An 18,615-nucleotide genomic window follows, 5' to 3' on the forward strand; every position below is an offset into this window, starting at 1 on the left:
CTCAAAAAAGTAGGTTTGCGACATTTTGCGAATTTGCGGGCAAAAAACGTTGGGCGGAAATGGGCGTGGCCTATATCACGAGATTCAGCACAATTCACTGAACACGTGGATACAAGGTTTTTGAATGTGCCACAAAGTATATGGAAGTTATGACCCAAAACGCACTGTCCTTGATTATAGCGCCACCTAGTGGTGGAAATTCAGGACAACAATAGATTATAAAATTTTTCGCCAGACCAAACGTGTGTGCCAAATTTGGTGAGTTTTTGAATTTGGGAAAGGGGCCAAATTGGGGATTATATGCGCAGAAGAATAATAATAATAACTAGAACTGCAAGCAGGTATGAACGGGGTCCCCGCATCCCGCGGAGCCCATGGAAGTTGTCCCCGAAGGACGACGGGCTCTGGGCGAGCGCATGTTTATGAATGTGTCATTTAAAATGTGGAAGTTACAGGCAAAACTGCCTTTGCATCCGTTATAGCGCCACCTATAGACCGATTTGCGTTGAATTTGGCACAAAGCCTCTGGATGACCTCGGGAACGAGTGACTTAAGTTTGATGTTGAAAGCATCTACTTTGAGCGAAATATGAAACAATGTGTGTTTTTTAGCTAGCAAAAAAGATTGTTTGGTTGTAACAAGCGCATTTTTTGGAGTGCTAAAATTCTTTTGATAACTTTTCATCAGACACATCTGGAGATTCTATGTGCAAAGTTTCAGGCAGGTGGCACTTAAAATGTCGGAGGAGTTTGAATAAGTAGGTTTTGGACGTGGCAAATTAGCAAAGAGGATGTGCAGCAGAAGTGGGCGGGGCCTGTGTCAGAAAACCTAGCTCTATCCAGGGAACACATGGATATAATGTTTGTGAAAGTGTCATTTAAAATGTGTAAGTTGCAGGCAAAAACGCGTTTGCATCCGTTATAGCGCCACCTAGTGGAGTACATGTGCAATTTTTGGTACGGAAGATCTGTGTCCTATTCTATATGTACCCTTAAAATTTCAAAGCCCTCAGCATAATGGTTTGGCTGAAATTAATGTTTGTTTATCTTGTAATAAGCCACGCCCACATTGACCAGTCATGACCACCTTCAAGATATGACCTCAGAATTGGCCCTACATCATACCAACCGAATTTCGTAGAAATCGGTGCAGCCGTTCAAGAGATATAAACTTACCATATTTGTAGCGCCCCCTAGTTGCCAAAAATCGTCAAATTCGGCTCATACCCTCACAGTCTTATGCCAACCAATGATCTCAAATTTGGTGTTAATAGCATTTAGTTTGACCGATATATTCAACAGTTTGCATTTTTATAGCTAGCTGTAGAAGTTTGTTTAATAATTTGCGCATTTTTTGACCGAATAAAATTCTTTTGATAACTTTAGATCAGGTCCAGGAGAAGAGTGTATATGTCAAGTTTCACGCAGATTGGACAAAATCCCAAGGAGAAGTTCGAAAAAGTAGGTTTTCTAGTTTTCGCAATTTTGTGAAAAAACTTCCTAGGCGCAAGTGGGCGTGGCCTATGGCAAAGTGATTCAGCTCTTTTCAGGGAAGCTGGGGATACAAGATTTCTGAATGTGCGACATATGGTGTAGGAGCTATAGGCAAAAACGCATTGGCCTAGGTTATAGCGCCCCCTGCAGGCAGATATACATAGTTTTTTGCGTCTGAGGTACGTGCAGGGGTCTGGACCACACCTCCAAATTGCACCGCCTTCCCTTGGACGGTTTAGCCTGCAGCACCACTTTTACCTACGGAAGAATAAAAATAAAAATCTTTACAAAAACAATAGGGTTCCTAGAACCGCTGGTCCTAGGAAACGCATCTGCTTGCATACGCGTTCCCTCGGCCCCTCGGGCTTGGCCCCCTAATTAAAGCTGCAAGCAGCTGTGACCGGGCCCTCGCTCTCCCACGCCACCACGGGGGGCCAGCAGCACGCATCACTGAAGCAGTTATGTGCAAACTCAGAATAACTTAACCCTGACGTGGTGTGACGTTTCATCTTCGTACTCCAAGAAAATCCCTATGGGGAGGGGTTTTTGAAAATTTCAAGGGGGACTATAGAGGCATTTTGTCCCCCCCCCATGGGCGACGGCCCTATCAGATGTAAGAGCTTGCAATTCTTGACCTGTGTATTAATTTCTCTCCCCACCCCCCACAGTACGATACCAGTGAAAGTATCATGGTTCTGAGTAGTATCACGAAACCACAGCAAGAATGAGGCAGATGTGCCTTTTGTCATTTATAAAAAGATAAATCACTTTTCTATAATACATCACTGATATTTCAATGGAATAAATTATTTATTGACTTATTCATACTTCAAAAACAGCATTAATAAGTGATTAACCCTATGGGCCCTAGGCGTTGTTGGGGTATTTTTACTGCCTTTACTTTTAAGCTCATATCACAGTCATTATGAAGGCTACATACACATGCTATATCTTGTTGTTTTCAGGACAATGTGAGCTATCCAGATTTGCCATCATTTCATGTCTTTCTATGTGCCTGTTCAATGAAAAAAACAAATCCCTGTTACTAAATTCTTACATTTTTACATGTATCTCAGCATAGCAAGTTGGAAAATGACATATTCTGCCATATCTGAAAAGGGGAGACTCTCTGGAATCTGGCAATATAAGAACCATGATGGTGGGACATTCTGTGACATCACAGCTGTCCAAAACATGTGGTTTGTGCCAGGCCAACATGATGCCAGTATTATTGCAAGAAATTCCATTGACTCATTCACAAGTCAAAATGTGTTTTATCTGAAAGAAACCTGCAATATTTACATCTAAGATAATAGAAAAATAGTCAACCAAGTGCAATGATGTCCTCCAAGATAATATTTGTCTTTTTGTTTGCACTTACAAAAAAATTTGGGCATGGGGGGGGGGGGGGGGGGGGCACGTGTCCCCCTCAATGTATATGGTGACTACGGCCCTGTCATGCATGCATAATTAGGCTGCAGTTGTCTGGGTGCGCAAAGGTGAAGTGGCTGGTTTTGTCATACAAAGTTTGATGGAGTGTCAACTGGACAATATGGAGATATTTGCATCTTGAAAGCTGGACTACAAATGTGGATAGACAGGGAGAAACACACGCAAGCCTGATGTGGTACCAAGATGTGGTAAGATACAATATTCCTCACTATATGAAGTGACTGATAACAAGTTCTGTATAATGGATTGTAAAGAAATTCGTCAGGTTTTTATTTTGTAGACAATTAATCTGTATTTATATCATGATGGGATGACAGCACAATGATGTGTGTGGTATCACTGGAAAGCTCTACTTTCATGTGATTTGCGTGGCATTTCTGTGCCAGCCTGCATTCGAGTAATCCATCCAAGAGTAATGTGTGTGCAAAGCTGTATGAAAGCTCTGTTATACATAAATTTAGTGTAACTTTATCTTTTTTTTGCTGTGAAAACATTGGACTACCGACAAGTGCTTGGCCTTGTCAGAAAGCTACAATTCCGCTGTTTCGCGTGATATGCTGTCTTCTCGCTATGATGCACGGTCGTGGAGAAAATCAGTAGAGAAGAGCAGGTGTGAATTTGGACGCAGTATGCTCGTTCGAGCCCACAGGGTAGGGGGATCAAAATAAAATCAAAAAATAAAACAAAAATCAAAAAGCCATCCCCCTCCCCTGACAAGTAACGAACAGCCCCTAAAGTGCGGTGAGGTTTGTGGGCCGTTACTGACACAAATACAGAAATGTGAATGGCTCGTTTCACCTCTGACACACCACATACCTGTGTCCCACCACTGCTCGGTTGTCCTACTGGGCAGTCATTACACCAACGAAAGAGGAAATTACTGGACCTGGAGACGGGCTTGTGTGTCACCAGTAAGCCGTTATCTTGTGTTTGTCACAACCTGATCTCACAGAAATACGTGAAATGACCACGACCTCTTAACACCGCATTCCGTGGTGGCAGCACGTAATGGGTTGAAATTACGTGCTGCCACCACGAAAACAATGCCAATGTAAAGTCAATTAGGATCCTCTCCCGTGGTGGACACACGGATTCCCTGATTCAATCATGTCACGTCAACCTCGTTTTCCTCAATGATATCTTTAACATTCCTGTACACACACAAAAATGCGGAAGTGTCCTTGATAACTCAACAATATGACAGGTTAATGTCAAGGCTATAAAATAAAATAAAATAAATGTATTTTGCCAGCTTTTGATAGCGTAGGGCTTTAATAGCATTGTGCTGTGAGCGGATGGGGCACGTTCCACTACTGTTTTGTAGCTGCTGTCGGCCGTCTGTGGGCTTCATTCCATTTCAGATTGCCATCCGTCTGCCGTAACTGAATCCAGACGCCACTAATAAATAAATAAATAAGAAGATAAAAATAAGGCTGAGCACGGAAGAACTAGAGAGGAAACACCATCACATGGAGCCGTCTGCCCCTGGCAACCCGGCCACCCTCCACTCCACCAGGGGAGAGTGGACCCCAAGCCAGCACCACAGAACCAGCGGCTGCCCCGCTGGTTATACCTTCGACCGTGGCAGCTGTCACACAAACCGCTGCTGAAAATTATACATTTTGATACAGGTAGGCGATATACATATTGCATATTTTCGTTTCCAAATATTTATTTGAAAACGAAACCATTCATATGGTCAATATAAAACATTTTGTTAGTAATAAAAAACAAATGTAATCTCAATGTGACCGTGCCAGCCGGTGGGACTGTGGCTGAACCACTTCAATTTCAATTTTCAATTCAATTTTATTTATAAAGCCCAATATCACAAATCACAATTTGCCTCACAGGGCTTTACAGCATACGACATCCCTCTGTCCTTAAGACCCTCACAGCGGATAAGGAAAAACTCCCCAAAAAAAACCCCTTTAACGGGGAAAAAAAAAAACGGTAGAAACCTCAGGAAGAGCAACTGAGGAGGGATCCCTCTTCCAGGACGGACAGACGTGCAATAGATGTCGTACAGAACAGATCAGCATAATAAATTAACAGTAATCCATATGACACAATGAGACAGAGAGAGAGAGAGAGAGAGAGAGAGAGAGAGATGCAGGTAATGACAGTAGCTTACAACAACATTAATGAAAGTAATAATATTATAGTTATAGTTCTGGCTACTGTGGTACAATATGTTGAAAGTATGTATTAGTATCAGACAGTATACTTGTGTGACAATAGTCATATGTGTATAATAACAGTAGAAGTATGACTAATGACTAATGATGGCAGCAGCAGCAGGAGGCATCTGGCAGGACCACGGCAGCAGCACAACCACACACGTCACACTGTCCAGGCACCGCTGCGGTATGAGTTATTCTGAGAGACAGTGGAGCACAAAGGCTCCGGAGAAGAAGCCGAGTTAGTGACATCCAGAATGGCCGAGTTAGCAAGATGCAGTAATAGGATGAGAGTGAGAGAGAGAGAGAGAGAGAGAGAGAGAGAGAGAGAGAGAGAGAGAGAGAGAGAGGGAGAGAGAGGGAGCCCGGTGTATTATAGGGGGTCCTCCGGCAGACTAGGCCTAAGTCAGCCTAACTAGGGGCTGGTACAGGGCAAGCCTGAGCCAGCCCTAACTATAAGCTTTATCAAAGAGGAAAGTCTTAAGTCTAGTCTTAAATGTGGAGACGGTGTCTGCCTCCCGGACCGTAACAGGAAGATGATTCCACAGGAGAGGAGCCTGATAGCTGAAGGCTCTGGCTCCTGATCTGCTTTTGGAGACTTTAGGGACCACGAGTAACCCTGCGTTCTCAGAGCGCAGTGTTCTGGTGGGATAATATGGCACTATGAGCTCTCTAAGATATGACGGAGCTTGACCATTTAGAGCTTTATAAGTTAACAGTAGGATTTTAAATTCAATTCTGGATTTTACAGGGAGCCAGTGCAGAGAAGCTAAAACAGGAGAAATATGATCTCGTTTCTTAGTTCCTGTTAGTACACGTGCTGCTGCATTCTGAATTAGCTGGAGAGTTTTTAAGGACTTACTAGAGCTACCTGATAATAGAGAGTTACAGTAATCCAGCCTTGAGGTAACAAAAGCGTGGACCAATTTTTCTGCATCTTTTCGGGTCAGGATAGGCCTAATTTTCGCAATATTACGCAGATGAAAAAATGCAGTCCGTGAGGTTTGCTTTAAATGAGAATTAAAAGACAAATCTTGATCAAATATTACTCCGAGGTTTCTTACGGTAGTGCTAGAGGCCAGAGCAATGCCATCTAGAGAAACTATGTCATCAGATAAAGAGTCTCTGAGTTGTTTGGGGCCAAGAACAATAACTTCAGTTTTGTCTGAATTTAACATCAGGAAATTGGTGCTCATCCAATTTTTTATGTCTTTAAGGCAGTTATGGAGTTTAGTTAATTGATTACTTTCTTCTGGCTTCATCGATAAATACAACTGTGTATCATCCGCATAACAATGGAAGTTTATAGAGTGATTTCTAATGATGTTACCTAAAGGAAGCATATATAGAGTAAATAGGATTGGTCCGAGCACAGAACCTTGCGGAACTCCAAAACAAACTTTGGTACGTAAGGATGATTCATTACGAACGTCAACAAATTGAAAACGATCAGATAAATAAGATTTAAACCAGCTTAGTGCTGAACCTTTTAGGCCAATTAAGTGATCCAGTCTCTGCAGTAGAATTTGATGGTCAATTGTGTCAAACGCCGCACTAAGATCTAATAAAACAAGAACAGAGACGAGTCCTTTGTCTGAAGCAATCAGAAGGTCATTTGTAATTTTAACTAGAGCTGTCTCAGTGCTATGATGCACTCTAAATCCTGACTGAAATTCCTCAAATAAATTATTATCATGGAGAAAATCACACAGCTGGTCTGCGACTACTTTCTCAAGGATCTTTGACATAAAGGGAAGATTAGATATTGGTCTATAGTTGGCTAACACCTCTGGATCCAGGGTGGGCTTTTTTAGGAGAGGTTTAATTACAGCTACCTTAAAAGACTGTGGTACATAGCCTGTTAATAGGGATATATTGATCATATCTAATATATGAGTGTTAACTAAAGGAAAGACCTCCTTAAGTAGCCTAGTTGGGATGGGGTCTAAGAGACACGTTGATGATTTAGATGAAGAAATCACTGCGGTCAATTCTTGAAGAGAAATTGGGGAGAAGCAATCTAAATATATATTAGATTCTACAGCTGTGTTTGAGGTTAGATAGGTAGGCCTACCATCCGAGGGCAGGAGGTCATGAATTTTGCCTCTAATAGTTAGAATTTTGTCATTAAAAAAGCTCATAAAATCATTACTGCTAAGGGCTAAAGGAATACAAGGCTCAATAGAGCTTTGACTCTCAGTCAGCCTGGCTACAGTGCTGAAAAGAAACCTGGGGTTGTTCTTGTTTTCTTCTATTAATGCTGAGTAATAGTTTGCTCTGGCATTGCGGAGGCCCCTCTTATAAGTTTTGAGACTGTCTGTCCAGATTAAACGAGATTCTTCCAGTTTGGTTAATCGCCAATTCCTTTCAAATTTTCGCGATATTTGTTTTAACCTACGGGTTTGAGAGTTATACCAAGGAGCAAACTTTCTTTGCTTTGTTAACTTCTTTTTAAGAGGAGCTACAGAGTCGAGCGTTGTTCGCAGCGAGCCTACGGCGCTATCAACAAAATGATCAATTTGGGAGAGGTTAAAGTCGGCACGGGAAACCTCTGTTACTGAAGGTATTGGTATTGAATTTAACGACGAAGTAATCTTTTCCTTAAATTTTGTGACAGCACTATCTGATAAACATCTAGTATAGTAACTGTTGCTAAGTGGCGTGTAATCGAGTAAAAAGAAATCAAAAGTAATCAGATAATGATCTGATAGCAAGGGATTCTGTGGAAAGACTTTTAGGTTATCAATTTCAATTCCATACGTCAGAACTAGATCGAGGGTATGGTTAAAACAGTGAGTGGGTTCATGTACACCCTGACTGAAGCCAATGGAGTCTATTAATGAGATAAACGCGGTAGCCAGGGAGTCATTATCAACGTCGACATGAATGTTAAAATCGCCTACAATAATAACTTTATCTGATTTAAGAACTAAACTGGATAAAAACTCTGAGAATTCAGATACAAATTCAGAATACGGGCCAGGAGCACGGTACACTATAACAAATAAAAGTGGCTGCGAGGTTTTCCAGGTCGGATGTAAAACACTAAGAACGAGGCTTTCAAATGAATTATAATCTAGTTTAGGTTTAGGGCTGATTAACAGACTAGAGTTAAAAATGGCTGCAACTCCCCCTCCTCGGCCGCTGCCTCGAGGAATGTGGGTATTATTATGACTGGGAGGAGTGGACTCATTTAGACTAACATATTCATCTTGACACAGCCAGGTTTCAGTGAGACTGAGTAAATCAATATGATTATCTGATATTAATTCGTTTACTAACACTGCTTTAGACGATAGAGACCTGATATTTAACAGTCCGCATTTAATTCTCCTGTTTTGTCTTTCTGTCACAGAAGAGGTTTTAATTTTTATGAGGTTGTTATGCACAACTCCTCTTTGTTTAATTTTAGATTTAAATAATTTAGGTGGTCGGGGGACAGACACCGTTTGTATAAAACTATGAAAACTATGGCTGGGTAACTGAACTAGAAGCTCAGAGAGGCGTTTAGGACTGCAACTCTCTGTCCTGGTCTCAACTCTGGGTTGTCAGGGATTTAAATTACTAATAAAATTTGCCAGGTTCCTAGAAATGAGAGCAGCTCCATCCAAAGTGGGGTGAATGCCGTCTCTCCTAATAAGACCAGGTTTTCCCCAGAAAGTTTGCCAATTATTAACAAAACCCACATCGTTTGCTGGACACCACCTGGACAGCCAGCGGTTAAATGATGACATGCGGCTAAACATGTCATCACTGGTCAGATTTGGGAGGGGTCCAGAGAAAACTACGGAGTCCGACATCGTTTTTGCATATTCACACACCGAGGCAATATTAATTTTAGTGACCTCCGATTGGCGTAACCGGGTGTCATTGCCGCCGACGTGAATAACAATCTTACTGAATCTACGTTTAGCTTTAGCCAGCAGTTTTAAATTTGATTCAATGTCGCCCGCTCTGGCCCCAGGGATACATTTGACTATGGCCGCTGGTGTTGCTAATTTCACGTTCCTCAGAATAGAGCTGCCAATAACCAGAGTTTTATCCTCAGCGGGTGCGTCGCTGAGTGGGGAAAAGCGGTTGGAAACGTGAACAGGCTGGTGGTGAACCGTGGGCTTCTGCTTGGAGCTGTGCTTCTGGCGAACCGTAACCCAACCTCCCGGCTGAACGGGAGTTACCGGAGGACAGTTAGCAGAGGCTAAGGCTATGCTATGTGGCTCCGCACCGGCTACAGGGGGCTGGCTAACTACCGCAGCTTTTGAATGGTTTTCCATGGTGCGGAGCCGCGCTTCTAATTCACTAAGCCTCGCCTCCAACGCAGCAAATAAGCTACACTTATTACAATTACCACTGTCGCTAAAGGAGGCAGAGGCATAACTGAACATTTGGCACACCGGGCAAGAAAGAGCAGGAGAAGGAGAAGCCATGGCTAAGCTAAAGTAGCTAACAAGGCTAAGAGCGTGCAAACAACAGCTAAGAGATTAGCGAGAAAGTCGTAGAAAGAAGGAGAGCTATAAGTGCTTAAACAGAACCAGTGTGGGTTATGACTTGAAGTAGACGTTAAAGCAGCGTTAAAGCAACTGAGGTGAGAAAGCAGGCTAGCAGAATTCACCAGAGCAGTACAGAGACACTGTCACAGAAACACCGGAAATGACACAACTCGCTTACCGCAATACGTCCAATGTTCATTCATTCATTCATTCATTCATTCATTCAATCGCGTGTTCAATGTGTGTGTGTCAGAGAGGAGTATCAATAAAAAAAAAGTAATTATTTCGGTGTTTCTTTTATTCTTCCGTTTTTTTTTTTTTAATTAAAATGCGTAATATAGCCAACAATATTATAGACCAAATGTTAATCTAATTATTATTGTAGAATGTATTTAGCAAATCACCACTCTCAACTGGAGACAGCAGCAAAAAAAAAAAAGGCATTATAAAAAGCCGACAAATAGTGTTAATTAATTGACGTGAGACATTGAAGAGGTTGTCTCCTATAGTCTGTAATTTTTTATTTTAACTTCTCGGAAATTACTCAAAAGTAGAACATGCTAATAGTAAATACAATAATAGGCTAAATAGTATCTAAGCAATAATAAAGTGTCTAAACAATAATAAATATTATCTAAGTTATCTATTAGGCTACCATTCCACTCTGTAAATACATTTTAAAATTTCAACATATGTCAGTATGAAGATTCTACATGGCTCCTGCTTTGAAATACTGACCTTTGAACCTTGACCTCAGTGCATGTTTGAGGGCTTATAACTCAGCAACTAAAGGGGGTACAGACATGGGACCAACTGTTATAGAGAGCTCTTGACCTCTACCACTATCATGTGAGTGTAGTCAACAACTGAGGGTGCTGTCAGATATGGATAAAATATGGATAAAATTAATTTTCACCCATTTAGAAATTAGATATTTAAAATCTGATTTCACAAATGTGTTTACCATCCCCTTAAAGTCCACAGTGTACTCTCAATTCAGTATTTACAACTTCCAAATCTGGGAAAAACGCTTAGATTTTTAAAAAACTACAATTCCCTGGGACCACGCCATGCAGTTTGATACATATCAGCAACATAGTTGTAGTTCTTCTGATCTGCAAAGTAGGGTTCTAAATAGGGTTGTAAAAAGATATATCTACTGAATATATCTAATATCAAGTAAAGCCGAACGAGTTATTACACTCCACCTAGATGAACTATGTTAAGAAAAAGTAAAGATGTCGGCTAATTTTCGATATTTTAGCTAATACACTAGAAACGGCGTTTTTGGGACAGTAGGTTCATTTGCAGCTTGTAAAATAGGGTTGTAAAAAGATAGATCTACTGAATAAATCTAATATCTAGTAAAGCCGAAGTACTTATTACACTACACCTAGATGAACTATGTTAAGAAAAAGTAGGCATGATGGTTCATTTCAGATATTTTAGCAAGTTCTCTAGAAACGGCGTTTTTGGGATTGAAAGCAAGGATGTTGGCTAATCGTAGTTATTTTAGATAGTACTCTAAAAACGGCGTTTTTGGGACGGTAGTTTTTTTTGCGGCTTGTAAAACAGGGTCGTAAAAAGATACATCTACTGAATATATCAAATGTCTAGTAAAGCTGAACTAGTAATGACACTGCACCTAGATGAAATATGTTAAGAAAAAGTAGGCATGATGGTTCATTTCAGATATTTTAGCAAGTTCTCTAGAAACGGCGTTTTTGGGATTGAATATTTGAATAGGCTATAACAAATATCTAGAACAGCCGAACTATCACGTTATTATCATCATTATTATTATTATTGGTGGGAAATTATAACAGAGGAATGTGTGACTAAGTATATGTGAGTTATGAGCCAAAACGCACTGTCCTTGATTATAGCGCCACCTAGTGGTGGAAATTCAGGACGACAATAGATTATAAAATTTTTCGCCAGACCTAACGCGTCTGCCATATTTGGTGAGTTTTTGAATTTGGGAAAGGGGCCAAATTATATATGATTATATGCTCAGAAGAAGAAGAATAATAATTAAAGCTGCAAGCAGCGATGAACGGGCCCTCGCACCTTCACGCAACTCGGGGGGGCTTGCAGGACGCCTTCTGACGCGTCAGTTCATTTCTGTCAAAGTTAGATATCGCATGCAGGAGTGACTCTGCATATCCGTGATACAGTGCTGGAATAACATATTTCACATTTTGTATCACTTCCTCTTTCCACTAGAGGGAGTTGGAGAGCGCAGTAATTATACATCATGTTTTTATACATCAAATATACACCACAGCATTTAACTTTCAGATAAATCAAAAGATAAGTGTTTGAGACCTACTTCCTGTCACCACTAGCTAACACTATGAGTATCAGGAAATATGGTCATATAAATGTTTTCAGGGCAGAACTAATATGAATCATCTGAAGTTTGATGGAGATCAGAACATTTACGGCAACAATATAGCAATTTCCTGTTTCATGGCGAGGCCTCGAAATTAAACCCTCTGTAGCACGTATTGACACTAATGATATGTCATGTCTGTGTACATCAAATACACACCACAGCACTGAAATTTCAGGTGAATCCAAAGGTAAGTGTCTGGTAAGAAGTACTTCCTTTCACCACTAGATGGCGCTATGACTATCACGGAATATTGTCATATAAATGTGTTCAGGGTGGGACAAATATGAATCATGTCAAGTTTGGTGGACAACGGACCATTTACTCCAAATTTATAGCAATTTCATGTTTCATGGCGAGACATCAAAAGTAAACCCTCTGCAGTGTGCGTAGACACTAATGATATGTCATGTTTGTGTACATCAAATATAGACCACGGCACTGAAATTTCAGGTGAATCCAAAGATAAGTGTCTGTTAAGAAGTACTTCCTTTCACCACTAGGTGGCGCTATGACTATCAGAGAATATTGTCATATAAATGTGTTCAGGGTGGGACAATTATCAATCATGTCAAGTTTGGTGGACAACGGACCATTTACTCCAAATTTATAGCAATTTCCTGTTTCATGGCGAGACATCAAAATTAAACCCTCTGCAGCACACGTAGACACTAATGATGTGTCATGTTTGTGAACATCAAATATAGACCACAGCATTGAAATTTCAGGTAAATCCAAAGATAAGTGTCTGATAAGAAGTACTTCCTTTAGACACTAGGTGGCGCTATGATTATCAGGAAATATGGTAATGAAAATGTGTTGAGGGCGGGACTAATATGAATCATGTGAAGTTTGGTGTAGATTGGACCATTTATGCCAAAGCTACAGCAATTTCGTTTTTCATGGCAAGACCTCAAGATTCAACGCTCAGCAGCGGGCACGCCATTCAAATTGGGCAAATCCTGCGATAACTTTTGGTCCTAAAATAGTCACGCTTACATACACCAAGTTTGGAGCCAATCAGATTAAATCTGTAGGACAAGTTCGTTCATTTACAAGCCCTGGAAATGGGCAAAAATGCACAAAAGTGGCACAAGTAAATTCAAAATGGCGGACTTCCTGTTGGGTTTGGAGCATGGCTCCAAGAGGCTTTTTTGTACGTAACAGAGTGTTACAGGTAACTACCAAGTTTCATACATGCAGGTCAAAGCAGCTTTGGGGGCTGCATAATTGAAATATTCTAGGGGGCGCTGTTGAGCCATCTTGGTGCATCAAAGCACAAAAATCACATCAGACAACAGGACTTGCGACCTGTGATGTGTATGCCATGTTTGGTGAGTTTTCAAGCATCCCTTGTCCCTTCAAAACAACATCGTGTTTGATGGCAAACAAGGCGGCGCCACGGTGACAGCGTTTGATGAAAACTGAAAAGCTTCATTTTTAAGTATCATCAAGGTCTAAGGACTTAGACCAGCAAGTTTGAGGTGGGTCTGATTAACCTGCTAGAAGGGGGACATCAAAGAATGTATAAAGTAGCTTTCTGTTGCCAGAAGGTGGCGCTATGGCGGTGATTCAAAATTCCTCTGTAGATGTGTTCAGGGCTGGACTGTCATCATATGTGTGAAGTTTTGGCAAGATATTCCCACGTGGAGTCAAGTTACAGCAACGTTTATCATCACGGCGAAACATCAAAGTTCGCTGCCAGGCTGTGGCCACGCCCTTCGACGAAAACTCACAGTTTCCACAATAAAGCATCATCAATGTCTTTTGACTTTTTTCACGAAGTTTGAAGTGGATCTGGTCATGTCTGTAGGAGATGTACATTAAAGTCTAAAACATGACATTTCCCATTGCCAGTAGGGGGCGCTATGTTTATCTCTAATTATTAACATGTAGATGTGTTCAGGGCGGGACTGTCATCAATCCTGTGAAGTTTGGGCAAGATTGGACCATGTATGCTGGAGTTATAAACTACTTCCTGTTTAGTGGCGAGACCCCTAACTTTGACGCCATCCCACGGTCACACGCATTGACGAAAACTCAAGCTTTTGATAACTTTTCATCTTCAAGGTCTTGGGATGGGACAGACCAAGGTTTGAAGTCGATCGGATGAAATCTCTAGGACTAGTTCGTTCATTTATGACCCCTGGAAATGGCCAAAAATGCATCAAAATTGCACAGTAAATTCAAAATGGCCGACTTCCTGTTGTGTTTACAGCATGCCTCCAAGAGGCTTTTTTGTACGTCTCTGAGCATTACATAAGCCTGCCGAGTTTCATACATGTAGGTTAAACTAGCTTCAGGGGCTGTTTCCTCAAACTTTTGTAGGGGGCGCTACTGAGCCATTTTTTGGAACCCGCGCACGAGACCCTTAAAATATGAAATTTTTCACCAGTTCTGAGATGTGTGCAAAGTTTCATGAGTTTTCGGGTATGTTAAGCCTCCCAAAAAGGCAATTCATTTGGAGGAAGAAGAATAATAATAAAAAATCCTTGCCCTAATAATAATAATAATAATAATAATAATAATAATAATTCCTTCAGTTTCAAGAGGGCCCTCACCCGGCCTTCGGTCAGTGCTTGGGCCCTAATAATAAATAATAATAAACAGCGCGATTACAATAGGATCCTCACGGACGGCTTCGTCGTCGCTCAGGCCCTAATAATAATAAACAGCGCGATTACAATAGGGTCCTCATGGATGACTTTGTCGTCGCTGGGGCCCTAACAAAAGGTCATAAGACCAACTCAAATAAAATGGTGAAAGTAAAATAAGGTCCTGTGATCAAACAAGAATTAGAGTCATCACTGACAAACAGAAATTATGGTCAGATGACCGAAAAGAAATTACTGTGTATGAGCATGAGGTCCCACAGACCTTGGGTGCACAGACTGGGGTCCTAAAGACCATGTGTAGAACAGAACAAAAGGTCAGAAAGACCAACAACAATAAAGGTCATAGACCGAACAGAAACTAAGGTCAGAAGACCAACTTAAATAAAATGGTTAGAGTAAAATTAGGTCCGACGACCAAACAGAAATTAAGTCTGCATGACAACCAGAAATTAATGGTCACACGACCAACAAAAATCAAGTGTTGCATGGGGTCCCACGGACCACGTAGGAGCATTCAGTGGGCGGTCCCAGAAACCTTGGGTGTTGGTGCATATAGCATGAGGTCCCCCAGACCATGATGGAGCATTGCAAGAGGTCCCGAAGACCATGAGTGTTAGAGCATACAGCATGAGGTCCCACAGACCATGATTGTGCATACAGCATGAGGTCCCATACTCCATGATTGTGCATTTGCTTGAGGTCCCGAAGACCATGAATGAGCAGCATGATAAATGCAAGCAAGGTAAAAAAAGAACTGACCTATAGAATTATGTTAATTTATGACCAACTTGAATAAACGAGTACAACAGAATAGGTCCCAAGACCAGCGGATAATAAATCAGCAAGACAGAAATTGTGATAAGATAACCAAGAGGACATAATCATGGGTGATGTACGATAGTGGATTATAAAGTGATAAAGGTGAGGAATCGGCAGACAAGCTGGAGTTAGTGCATGCAGCATGTAGTTAGAGGACCATGGATGACTGTGCATATGGCATGAGATCATGTGACAAATGACAGCAAGCCAAATTGAATCGAGGCAGACAGATTTAGAATAAATATTAATGAGTGCAAGAAAAAGAGATCTGAACAGCAAGTATATATAGCACAAATAGCAATGTGAAAACCAAAGAGAAATGGCAAATGCCTGAAGCACGACTGTGACTACATCAGATATGAAGGTGTGCAAAAGGACAAACTGTGAGAACTATGAGACTTGTGTAGTGTATTACCATTCACTCTGAAGGTTTGGAACAGATGACCAGTAAGGGGCTCAGGGTCAAAAACAAATATGGTCAGGGTCAAAGAAGATATTTATAGCATAGGTGTAGGGTTGGAAAAATCCAACAAGAATGTCTCTTTGTCATCTGTTTGACTTTGTCTCACATTTCACAAACACCACCAGGTCTATATAAGCAGGGTATATGGGGCTGTTTTTCAGAGCAGTTCACATTGGCCGAGAACCCTCTCCAAGCATTCTATCGGAGACTTCTTCATCACCTTCACATCATCGCTATTTAAGAAACAACAAATTTGTTGTCACGAACTCCGGACGTGTTGTGGCCTGCGGCGTCGACGACAGCTTCGGTGCCTCTGCTCCCACACCAGGTCGACAGATACGGTGAGCATTTCACGTGATTGGGTGCTGGTTCGCTCTTTCAGGGCTGTTGTGTATTTGCTGTTGGGTCACACCATTACGAATCATTTGTGTGTGGGTGCCATGATGTGTAGGTATGGGGTGTTTCTCCTTCTAAATTTGTTTTTGACTGCGCTGTGTGAAGCGCAAAAGGGGGGAGTGACCTGTCTTAAGAAAGACAGAGGCCTGTCTTAGGAAAGACAGAGAATAAATATTAATGTATGGAGTCTGTCTTAGGAAAGATAGAGAATAAACATTGATGTAAGGAGTCTGTCTTAGGAAAGGCAGTGAACAAACTGATGTAAAATAGGTAAAGAGAATAAACTTTGAAGTAAACTAAGGAAAGAAGAAATAACAGTGACTTTGAGAAATAGTTGGGAATTTGGCTAAAAACAAAAGAGGACAGTAATAACCCTGGGCCCAAGGGAAATTGGACGCATGAAAAAAAGGTAAAAGAGATAAGGTAAAAGATAAGGTAAGGATAAAGATGAAGTAAAGAGAAATAGGAATAAAGGAAAAATAGGAATAAGGTAAAGAGAAAATGCTGCAGATTTGACAAAAGCCCTCAAGGAGGCGATTTTAGATGGGCCTAAAATCCTGGGATATCACTAGGTGAATTTCAGGTCAGTTCAGGGAACTGGCGGTGTAGAATAAAAATTCAATTGTACGCTTTTATTCTTAATATTCGTTGACGAATGATGTTTTGATATGGCCTCTCATTGAATATTTACACCTCATAAGGTAGCATAAATTTAGATATAAAAAGGAAAAAAGGAAAATAGGAAACGAGCGGCAAAAAGCATGCTATAGGACAGAATGAATGAGTCAACGCTGAGAATTGAGGATTGTAAGCTGTTTGTGTATTTGAGAGAACGTTGAAGTTAGTGTGAGAGTTTGGCCAAGGTGTCTCTGTTTGTTAGAAGAGTGATCTCTGTTTGAGGGAAGCGCTGTCTCAGCTGTGTTCTGGTTGTGTGTGAAAGATTGCGCAATGGGATGGTTTATGGGGTTTATGTTATGTTGATGTGATAGATTTCATATGAAATAGATATATATATAGGTTGTAGTTAAGAACAGGAAATTTATTTGTTTCCTAGTGATACAATATATGAGCCTCAAAGAAGAGGACTTTATAAATATTGATAAATACTTATGAGCCTTTGATGGGGACTTTGATAAAAGTTATGAGCCTCTTTCGAGGGGACGTTTTGAATTTGGTAAGAAACTTATGAGCCCCAAGAAGGACATTTATGTCTGTGAAGAGAGGTGAAAAGATCAGTGAGGATATTTTTAGTGAGTCTGTGTGAGAGTGTGTGCTCCGGAGGGTGTGTGTGTGTGTTCCTTGTTTATGATTTCATATGTTGCTATATGGAGCATATTTGATCTTTAGAAAATTGGGCTAGATGTTCACTCTAGAATTAAAATACTGGAAGTTCTTGCTAAATTTAAAAAGGTGGAGCAAAGGGGGGCACCCCATATAGAATGCAAATAGGATTGATTTCCTAAAAGAGGAAAGTGCAGAAAGTGCTCCCTTTCCTTTTCTCCTTGTAAGGTAGTGCAATGGGAGACAAAATGGTAGATCATTGTGATTTGGTAGTTTGAGGGGTTTGTAGGATATTTGAATGAAATTAAAGTAAAAAGAGTATTAAGAAATACAGCTTGAGGATAATAATATATTACTGAAATAAAGTATTATAATCATAATTGGGTATTTGTTAATAGTTGAAAGTTTAAAGGAGAAAAGCATTTGTTGTAGATAAAATGACCTAAGTGTTGTTTGTAAGGACCTAGTGGGTTCTTAAGGTACTGAACTCTTGTCTGTTTTCTCTTATTCACCTATGGTGTATGAGAGTTTGAGGAAGAGATAGAGGAGACAAGGTGTTTGTGAAGGTGATTATAGGTGTCACAAGGTGCATGTACAAGGAAAAAAGAGAAAATACAGTGACAAGAACATAGTAAAAAAAAAAACAATGTAACAACAGTAATGAATGAATGAGTAAAAATAGAAGGAGAAAAGGCAACAAGAGCATAGATGCACGAGACTGCTGCCATTAGTAGGAATAAAATGCCTTTTTATAAAAATATGTTTTTCAAGGAGATTTAAAATTAGATAAGGAGCTGGCTTGTAGGGAATTAAAGCTCGGTGATGAAGCGAGGAGCTAGGTCATGAAGAACTTTAAAAGTTAATAATAAAATGTTAAAATCAATTCTAAATGTAACTGGCAGCTAGTGAAGTGCAGCTAAAACTGGAGTTATGTGCTCAAATTTCCTTGAACAGACGATCAGTCTGGCAGCAGTTTTGCACCAACTGCAGACGGTGGAGATAATTCTGGCTAAGACAGGTGTAGAGGCCTAAAG

The 18,615-nt window shown here is 40.7% G+C and overlaps 2 protein-coding genes across 5 annotated transcripts in view; both read right to left on the reverse strand.

Moving 5' to 3' along the window:
• Positions 1-18,615, reverse strand: part of arhgef4 (Rho guanine nucleotide exchange factor (GEF) 4) — a 463,081-nt gene that overhangs the window by 127,953 nt on the left and 316,513 nt on the right. The window lies entirely within an intron of this gene.
• On the reverse strand, positions 7,732-9,791 carry LOC144458893 (uncharacterized). The gene has a single exon (XM_078162709.1). It carries the CDS (start codon positions 9,547-9,549, stop codon positions 8,674-8,676), a length of 876 nt encoding a protein of 291 aa, XP_078018835.1. The 5' UTR covers positions 9,550-9,791; the 3' UTR covers positions 7,732-8,673.

This window comes from Epinephelus lanceolatus, chromosome 20 (assembly GCF_041903045.1).
Source record: "Epinephelus lanceolatus isolate andai-2023 chromosome 20, ASM4190304v1, whole genome shotgun sequence".
In the NCBI taxonomy this organism is placed as follows: Eukaryota; Metazoa; Chordata; class Actinopteri; order Perciformes; family Serranidae; genus Epinephelus; species Epinephelus lanceolatus.